The sequence below is a fragment of the Orycteropus afer genome, unplaced genomic scaffold, assembly GCF_000298275.1.
Source record: "Orycteropus afer afer isolate SDZICR_OR568_19922 unplaced genomic scaffold, OryAfe1.0 scaffold00255, whole genome shotgun sequence".
NCBI lineage: Eukaryota > Metazoa > Chordata > Mammalia > Tubulidentata > Orycteropodidae > Orycteropus > Orycteropus afer.
In genome coordinates, this window is record NW_006921842.1 from 3,317,209 (window position 1) to 3,327,030 (window position 9,822).

Genomic DNA, 9,822 nt, shown 5'->3' on the forward strand with positions numbered 1-9,822 from the left:
GATGACTAATATTATTAAGATGATTGCTAGTTTTCTTCATTAATACCTTATTTCAGGAATCAGTTGTGAATCTACTCTTTAAGTAAAAGTCATTTAAAATCCATGATAATTACATTGTGAGTGCTGCTTATTGGGCAGAGACCTAAGATAAGCTGGATAACTATGTGATTCTAGGGTGAATCTTAATAAGGATGCCATAATTGGTACCCAGTGATCAAAAAGGTCATTCTTGCTGTGTGTTGTATTATAGAAATGGACAGATGAATTTTAGAGTAGGAAAGAGAAAACATCTCCTATGTTAGAATTTGCAGTAGAAGAGCAGGTGTTAGGAGTCATCTAGGCACATGGCTAGTTTGTAGCACGGTCAGGACCACAGGTTGGAGCCCAGACAGGTTTTCTCACACAAATGCCTTGCTTCTACACTTTTCTGTCTAATCAGCTGGCCAGCAGAGGTGAGGTAATATAAGGACATAACACTTCATGTTAATTCATTTAGCTTCTTGAGCCTGGTGGACCAGGTTCTGATCTTGAGTGCAAACTGAAAGACTTAAATGGAGGCCAGTATTGTTTAACAAGTAGGAAACAGCTTTTTAGCAGTTTTTCTAAAGACAATCCACTTGTTTATTTAATGGAGCCCAGAAACTGAACAGATTATTTTTGTAGATAATCATTGTAGTTATCTAGGTGCATTCAGATCTGTTGGTTACTGAGACACAAGCAAGTAGCAAGGGGATGATAGACTTTTTTCAGAATTGGTTCTGTAGTCTCTCAATCTGTCTTTTGAACCCCAATAGAAAAACTCTCCTTAATCTAATCCAAAGTCAAAAACAGAACAAGAAAACCACATTCCTCAAAGTTGTGCTGGTTTTATAAGACAGCATAGATTAATGATAAAAGTCCATGGTGGTGCACATGTGCATATTAAGGAAGATTGATCTGTAGTCTAGAAACCTAAGTTTGTCTGGTGATTTAGAATTTTCTAAGCAACATTTCGAAAGAAACTTTTTTTTTTTTTTAAATTGCCAAGTAAGTTAATAAGACTAAGTTATTTTAAAATAAACATATTATTTTCTCCTTTTATCTAGGAACTACACATTGAGATTTATGCCAATTCCTATGTATGATGCTTCTCAAGCCCTAAAGACAAACCCTGAAAAAACAGAAGAGGCTCTGCAGAAGGTATTAAAGAATTTAGTACAATAAATTCCACATTTGAATTGAATTGTGTTTATAATAATTCTGAATGTATGAACAGCATTTTGTAGTTTAAAAAAACTTTTTCATATTATCTTGTATTCTTGTAATCACGACTAGCATAATGCATGACTGGGGGTGGAATAAAATAAAGACTAAAACTTGTCATAGAGTTTAAGTAGAATAAAATAACATTCTTGCAAAATCTATCTGCCAGAATTTAATCATAGGTAATTTCCTGATCATCCTTTGGCGCATGTGTGGAACTGCTTGTCAACTTGTGAAACCTCTGTCCCCTTCGTTCTTGATGGATAGAACATTGTACTCTTTCTCATCAAGAAGTTTAGGTTCTTACTGGGATCTCCCTCCACAATTTCTGTTTATAAATACATATAAATCCACACTTCCTTCCGGCAAACCTACAGATGATGGGTGGGTACCACCTCCTCCTTCAAGCCCAACAATCTAATGGTGCCTTTGATCCTACCCTGGTGGGTGCTGATGACTTGCCCTATGAGTCATTCCCTCAGTCTCCCATTTCTTCATCTTTCTATGGCTAGCTTTCTTTCTGTTCTTAGACATGCTCTAATATGTGCCATCGAAAAAAGCCTACTCCACCTTTTACTAGCAAGTGTATTTGCATTTCCTATTGTTATTGGCAACCTATGAATTCTTTCCTCCTACTTTGTTCCATCTCTTCTGGTGATACCACCCTCTATCTAATCTCCTAACCTTCAGTTTCCCTTCCCAAATCCCTCTTAGCTAATCAATCATGAAGCTTACCAATTCTATAGCATAAATGTATAAAATAGATTTCTTCTCGTATATTCTTATTATAGATACCTTAGATCAAGCCTCATTATCTCTCACTAGGGTTATTAGTACAGCCTCCCTAATTAGCACCTACTCTTTCCTCCTTTTGCTTGCTTTCCATGCTGCAATCAAAAACACCACCTTACATGGCAAATCTGAACAGACTAAAACCTTCAGTCCACCCCTTTCCAGTGGATTTCAGGATAAAACCTGGTCTCCTTAACACAACACGAAATTCTTTCCAGAATCTTCTCTTGCTGCCCTTAACTCTTCATTTTGCTCTAGGGAACTTGTTAGAAATGCAAATTTGGGAGTTCCAGATGCTGGAGATAGAATTTTACAATTTATGTTTTCACAAGCTCTCCTGGTGAATATAATATTTGAGAATGACTAGTCTAGACCATTCATTACTAGTAATATACTCGTGCTTTCTCCCTAGAATGCATTATGCATGTATGTTAGCTTTAAATCAAGTGTGAGCTAGACAAAAGTCCTCTCAGTCCCCTTCCATACTAGGTGGTTGTTCTTCTCAAGTTTCCTGTGCTTCTCTCTGACCTATGGCATTGCTTTAAGTTACCTGAGTCCTTGTCTTTGTCTGCCACTGGACTGTGAACTCCTTGAAGGCAGAGCCTATCTTTTTTTTTTTTTCAATTCCAAACAGCTAGCATTGTTGCTGGCATGCATATTTGGGTACTCCATAGACGTTTGTTGAACTAAAAAGGATGTGCTGTGGTGTGGTGAAAAAAATAAGATTTGGATTAATAAAATCTGACTTCAAATCTAACTCTTCCCAACTTTGTGACCTTTAATAATAAATCACCTACTGCTATGAATTGAATTGTGTTTCCCTAAAATATGTGTTGAATTCCTGACCCTTGTACTTGTGGATGTGATCCTCTTTGAAAATAGGGTACTTCTTTTGTTAATGAGTAAATTAATACATTAATGTTTATTAGTGAGTCTTAAACCTAATCACTTCTGATTTAGAAAGAGACCAGAATAGACAGAGACACATAGTCACAGTGAAAGACTGATACAATGTGAGTATTGGCTATAACCAAAGGAATGTCAGCAGTCACCAGAAACTAGGAAAGAGGCCTGCAGAAGGAATTGACATGGCTGAGACCCTGCTGTGTACTTTTAGCCTTGAGAATGGTAAAAAAATAAATTTCTGTTCTTTAAAACCATGAACCTGTGGTTGGTAAGAGCAAAGATGTCACTTTGAAAACTAAAGTGTGGCTAACCCAAGCCATGGTATTTTCAATCACCTCATGTGCATGTGAAAGCTGGACAGTTAATAAGGACCAAAGAAGAATTGATGCCTTTGAATGGTGATCAGTATAGTTTAGTGGCAAGTAATACTGAAATATCATGGACTGACAGAAGAATGAACAAATCCGTCCTGGAAGTGCAGCCAGAATGCTCTTTAGGAGCGAGAATGAGCTGATGCCGTCATACTTACTTTGGTTATGTTGTCAGAAAGGACCAGTCGCTGGAGAAAGTTACCATGCCTGGTAAAGTGGAGGGTTAGCACAAAAGGGTAAGACTTCATTCAGTGAGATGGATTCATACAGTGGCTGCATCAGTGGACTCAAGCATACCAGCTCTTGTGAGGATGGCATAGGAATAGGCAGTAAGTGTTTCCTTCTGTTGTGCACAGGGTTGCTATGAGTTGGAGCTGATTTGATGGTATTTGGTAACTGGTAGGAATACTCAAATGGTTTTTGATAAATTGATGGAGGGTGAGTGTGGATTAGCTTAAGAGGGCCACTCCTGTGGCCCAATAATAGGAGGCCTCCCACAATATCATGGGTTTTACTTCCAGGAGGCTTACCCACTTCTCACTATGAAAATCAGAAAAAAAAATCCTCTCAAGCTTGTGTCAGGAGAAGAGAAAAGTAACCATTTAAAGATATGCTCAGGGGAAAATAACTGTCTTGTAATATGCCAGAGCATTTTTGGTAAGGCCTATCCTCAAGGGGAACTACTCTATTAGAGCCTTATCTGACCTGGTAGAAGGGCAATTAGAAAACTACTGTCCACTATAACCTAATCCTATAACATTTCTCTCTCACATAAGGGGAGAAAAAAAATAAAACAAAAACAAAGAAACACTTTTCAAGTTCAAAGCATATGGACTCAGGTCCACTAAAAAACCTGAAATTAAAACTGCAAACATTTAATATAAAACATTTCCCTTTGCTAGCACTGTAGCATCATATCAGTAAGCCTCCAGTATAATAATACCACATTACAACTAAGGGAACTGTGTGACACAGATTATACTTAAGAAAGAGGGAAATCCAAAGACAACAGAAGAGAAAACAAAAACAAGGAAATTAGAGAAAACTAAAGCTTCTGGCACCTATAACTAAAAAAAGAAAAAGAAAAACCCAAACTCACTGCCATCAAGTTGGATCCAACTCAAGGCGACCTCACCTTGGGTTTCCAAGGCAATATCACTACAGAAGTAAATCACCCAATCTTTTTTCAGAGGAATGGCTGGTGGGTTTGAACTGTTAGCCTTCTGATTAGCAGTCAAATGCCTTTGGCATTACTAGAGCAAACATTAAACACAACCCTCTCCTAACCAAAATAACATAAAACCTCATGCTATAAGCCTGATTTCCTCGGTTCCTATGATGAGATTCAGTGTGTCTGGCTTTCAACAAAAAATTACAAAGCATGCTGAAAACATGAAAAAGTAGTCAAAGGAGACAAAGTACATATCGAAATTAGACTCACAAACAAAAACAAAAAATCTTTACGGTAAATCTTTATGGAAGTAGATTGTCCAGTCTTCCTTCCATGGAGTGGCTGGTGGGTTTGAACCGCCACCTCTGGTTAGTAGTCAAATGCCTTAGGCACTATGCCTAGACTAAACTCGGAGTTTGGAATTATCAGAGAATTTAAAATATCTGATTGATACATTAATGGCTCTAGTGGACCAAGTAGACAACATACAAAACAAAAAAAGTGGGTAATGTAAGCAGAGAGATGGAAACTTCAAGAAAAAAGTCAAAAGGGATTGATAGAAATAATAAAAAACCCACTGTAACAGATGGCCTCATTAGTCTGGACAGGGCTGAAGAAAGAGTCAGTGAGCTTGAAGATGTATTAGTAGAAACTTCCAAAACTGGAATGTAAAGAGAAAAAAAAAAAAAAGAATAATGTAATAGCTAAAACTGTAGGACAGTTATAAAAGATGAACCATATGCATAATAGGAATACCAAAAGGAGATGAAAGAGTGACAGAAGCAGAGGGAATAAAATAGTTGGTGATATGATGACTGAAAATTTTTCAAAATTAATAACAGACACCAGGATACAGATCTAGAAATCTCAGAGAACACCAAGCAAGATAAATACCCCAAAAAATCTACACGTAGGCTTATCATAGTCAGAGATAATAAAATCTTGAAAGAAGCAAGGGAAGAAAATTACTTATGAGGAACAAGGGTAAGAAATACAGTGACTTCTCATCAGAAACTGTGTAAGCAAGAAGAGAGTAGAGTCAATGTGTTACAGTGTTGGAAGAAAAAATAAACACCAACCTAGAAGTTTATATCCAGCAAACCAATCAACCAACCAACCCATTGCTATTGAGTCAGCAAAATTATCCTTCAAAAAGTAGAGGAGAACTAAAGACTCTGAGACAAACAAAAACTAAATTTTTCACCAGAGGCCTGTCATGCAGGAAAATGGTAAAAGATGTTCTTCAGAGAGAAAGAAAATTACATAGATTAAAAACTCAGATATATAAAGAAAAGAAAGAGAATCGGAGAAAGACTAAACGAAGATAAAATAAATTCATTTAGTTTTCTTACTCTTAATTGATCTAATAGATACTTATTTTTTCAGAGTAATAATAGCAACAATGCATTAGGTGGTTGTAGCATATGAATAACTGAAATGAATGAAAGCAATGTTATAAGGATCTTTTAGGAGGGAGGAATTAGGAATAATCTAAGATGCTGCCTGGGAAGTAGTATATTGATATTTGAAAGTAGACTTAGAATAGTTGTAAAGTATATTTCAAACTCTAGAGCAACCATTAAAATTTTTTTTAAAAAGAAGTATAATTATGCACAAGGAGATAGCTCGTGGGGTGGGAATGCATGAGAGGGAAGGACACAGGGAAGAGGTAACTATGGGGAGGAAATGGGAAGAAAGCTGTTACATTGTGGGAAATTGCAGTCAATGTCATGAGACAAAATGTATATGAACTACTGTATGGAAAATGAATTTGCTCTGTAAACTTTCACCCGAATCACAATACAAATTTTTTTTTTAAAAAAAGGTATAATTATGTAATGTGCTAAGAAAGAAGGGAAAATGGAATAATAAAAAAAATGCTCAGGTTAAACCAGAGAAAGAAGAAAAAAATGGGGAGAAGCAATGAACTTTTATAAACATGGTAGGTAATAATCCAATATATCAGGACTCTACGGATTAGAAAACTAAAAATAGATACAGGAAATAGGCATAAGGGCAAAGGAGGATGCAAGCATATTGAATTTGTGGTTTTGAAATGAAAAATCAGTGACTTAAAGTTCGTATTTATTGGCTTGTCTTAAAATACTTATTATTCAAGTTTTCATTTTAATGAATAGAGCTCTAGCCTCTGGAAGAAATATGGCTCTCTATTTTTACTTTAATAAAGAAAATATTATAATTCCATATTCAGTCTTTGTAAGTTGTTGTTTTTAAATACAAGACTACTTTATTAAAATATGATTTTTGCTTCTTGTGCTGTAAGAGTGAAGACTTCTAACTAGCTCTAGAATTTTTCACAGATCGCCCTTTATTGCCCGGGGATTCCAAGACACATGTTAATACTTTTTTTGTCCCATTCCTTTCCACTCAATCTTATTCTTGCCCTCAGGTGTTAGTACCCAGGAGGTGGGTTCACTGTTCTTGGCCAGAAATGACACATGCAAGGAAAATTTACCCTGCTAATCCAAAATACAAATAGTATCAATGATAATATATATATGACTGATAATAGAGACACTTGAAAAATATTATTGTTCCTTCCACTTAAGCTGGTTTTTAGGTATGAGCTTTGAATGTTGTTTTCCTAACAAATTCCTTCTAGGCTTAGTCTGTGAAGCTTGGTGCACCTGGAAAAGGTCTAGGCCATCCTTGAGTGCACCTTTTGTGCCTGAGTTGAGAGCCTCCTGAATAAACAAATTGTTCTCTGAACCAGCTGACAGCCCGCAAATATAAAAGAACAAATAACAAAACAAAAGGACCCAAAGCTGGATGGCAATATGTGCCTGTCATATTTCAGGGCAAAGATCTTTCTAAAAAAAAGGATTTTGCATTGATGATAATGTCACCTTGGAAAGAGAGGACTTTTCAGGAAATAGCAAGAGAAAGTTAATGTAATATAATGTCATGATATTAATGTGTCATTTTAATGATGTTTCATTCAAGGATCTTTTCGTTTTTATAATTTCTTCTTTTGTGTTCAGTAGAATAGTACATTTTGTTCTGCTTTATAGTTCCTAGGGATGATAGTAATTATAGTCTGTATTTTAATTGTTCCTAATTGATAGTAAGTAGTAGTCATTTTAGCATATGGAAAATTAAAATGAAAATGTAATAATACTGAGAGTTTCACACTTATTGGAAGTTCTTAACCAGGGAACCATAGTGACAAATTAAAAGCTAAATTGTTAAGTTGTATTGTTAAACATATATACACACAACTAAAGGAAAAAACAAACCATCACAGATGGAATAATTTACCTATCTCGAATCTTTTTCTTTTTTTTTTAAATCTTTAAACATATTTTTAATTTCAAGTGGTAACTGTACATTTTTTGTTCAGTATATATCTAAATGCATATTATTCATTCTTAAATGCTTTATTTCAATCCAGTTATTATCATTTGCATTTTTGAGTTTTTCATAGGAAATTGTCTTTGTATAAAAGCACAGGTTATCGAAAAACATCAAGATTTTCCATTTTCTGTGGAAATTCATTTGGTATTATTTGGTATAATTTGCTGAAATTAGTCCCTTTTTTTTTAAATTTTGAAAATCTTGGTATTAATTAAGTCTATGTCTTTGAGTAATAAATGCCAGCCTGTATCCTTCAAATTTTGTAGCTATTTTATCTTCTATTTTTTCCCTACTTTAAAATAAATAATTTTTCCAAATGCTGGTGAATTCTACCACTCAAATAAGTCTAAGACAGTCACAGAGTAGCATCTGTATTCTTTGGGGATATTTACTTCTGAACTGTTTAGTGGTTAAAAATTCATGGGAGAAGGATGGAGAATGTGTGCAAGAGAGTGATAAAAATCACTAAAAGTAGTCTATAACCGTGGAGGCAATTAAACATTGGCTTATCTCTGTCAACTACTGAGTCACATAAAAATTGCTCTATTTACTCACAAGTTAAGTTTCTAACTAAAACCCCAATAATAAATCACAATGCTGGCCTTTCTCCATTCCTATATGTCTTTCAGGTCAATATTAGTGCTTGGTTTTAAGTTCAACAACTGGCTGTTTCCCTTATAATGATATTCTCTACTGAATTTAAATGCTGTCTTGTAAGATACATGTACTTCATTTCCAGATAGAAAACTATCTTCTCCGGAATCATGAGACTAGAAAATACCATCAAGAGCAGGCCTATCGCCTACAGCAGGGCATTGTCACCAGCACTACACAGCAGGTAAGAAAGCACCAGTGTTCTCCTACTCACACTTAGCTGGTTCCTCTAAGAGTGGAGGACCTTGTCATTTGACTCATTCCTAGTGGGACAATAATAGCTGATTTTTTATAATGACAACAAATGTAAATAGGCTTTGGAAGGAGAGAGTGAAGGAAATATAGATTAATTCTAATAATAAATACACACTTTTAATTGTTGATGATTTTGTACCTTTTAAAATTACTAATGATGTATCTTAGATTTATATACAAATATTCTAGACCAAACAAAACTCACTACCATAAGTCAATTCTGACTCACAATGACCCCCATTGGGTTTCCAAGGCTGTAAATCTTTACAGAAGCAGACTGCCTCATCGTTCTTCTGTGGAATGGCCAGTGTGTTCGAACCACTGACCTTTTGGTTAACAGCCAAATGTCTTAACCTCTATACCACCAGAGCCCCTTATACAAATATTACGAACCTACAAATGAAAAAAAAATCTGAGGGTAATCAAATTGACTACTTTGGAGATATTCTATCCCTTTCTTTCTATTCCCTTGTGCTTCCATGAGTAGGGAAGAAATTTCTAGATTTTTCTGAATATTGCAGAGTTTGTTGGATATTAATTAATATTTAAGTGGTGAAGAGAAACTGTGGTGATTTTACTCTTTTACTTCATTCTTCTCTCTTTTCTAGAGAAGAAGAAAAGAAAAAAAAGATAGTGTAGAAATTTTTTCACCAGAAATATAAACCAAAACCAAGGATCATAGGATACTTGAACGACATGTGAAAGAAAGAAAGATAAACCAAAGAATTGACCCCCAGATAATTCAGAGTACAACTGAGGGTTTTCTTTCTTTCTTTTTTTTTTTTTTTCTTTTCAAATTCTAGTTAGTAAGTTCTTAGGACTATTATGAGGGTTTAAGACATTTGACTTCTACCAGAAGGCTGGCAGTTCAAACCCACTAGCCACTCCTCAGAAGGGATATTGGTTGACCACCTTGGAAATCCAAGGAGGGGTCCCTATGAGTCAAATTGACTCAACAGCAGTGAGTTTGAGCTTTGGTTTATTACGTCCATAATGTTAAACTGCTGTTAGAAGGAGCAGAGAACAGGTAACAATGCTTGACAATTTAAAATATGA

The 9,822-nt window shown here is 35.3% G+C and overlaps 1 protein-coding gene across 1 annotated transcript in view; it reads left to right on the plus strand.

Annotated features, from left to right (window-relative positions):
- CARMIL1 (capping protein regulator and myosin 1 linker 1) overlaps window positions 1-9,822 on the plus strand; it is a 295,366-nt gene that overhangs the window by 138,992 nt on the left and 146,552 nt on the right. The window contains exons 19-20 of the mRNA XM_042782185.1: window positions 1,086-1,179; window positions 8,597-8,695. Of these exons, the coding sequence (XP_042638119.1) occupies window positions 1,086-1,179; window positions 8,597-8,695 (193 nt within the window). The remainder of the gene's footprint in view (window positions 1-1,085; window positions 1,180-8,596; window positions 8,696-9,822) is intronic.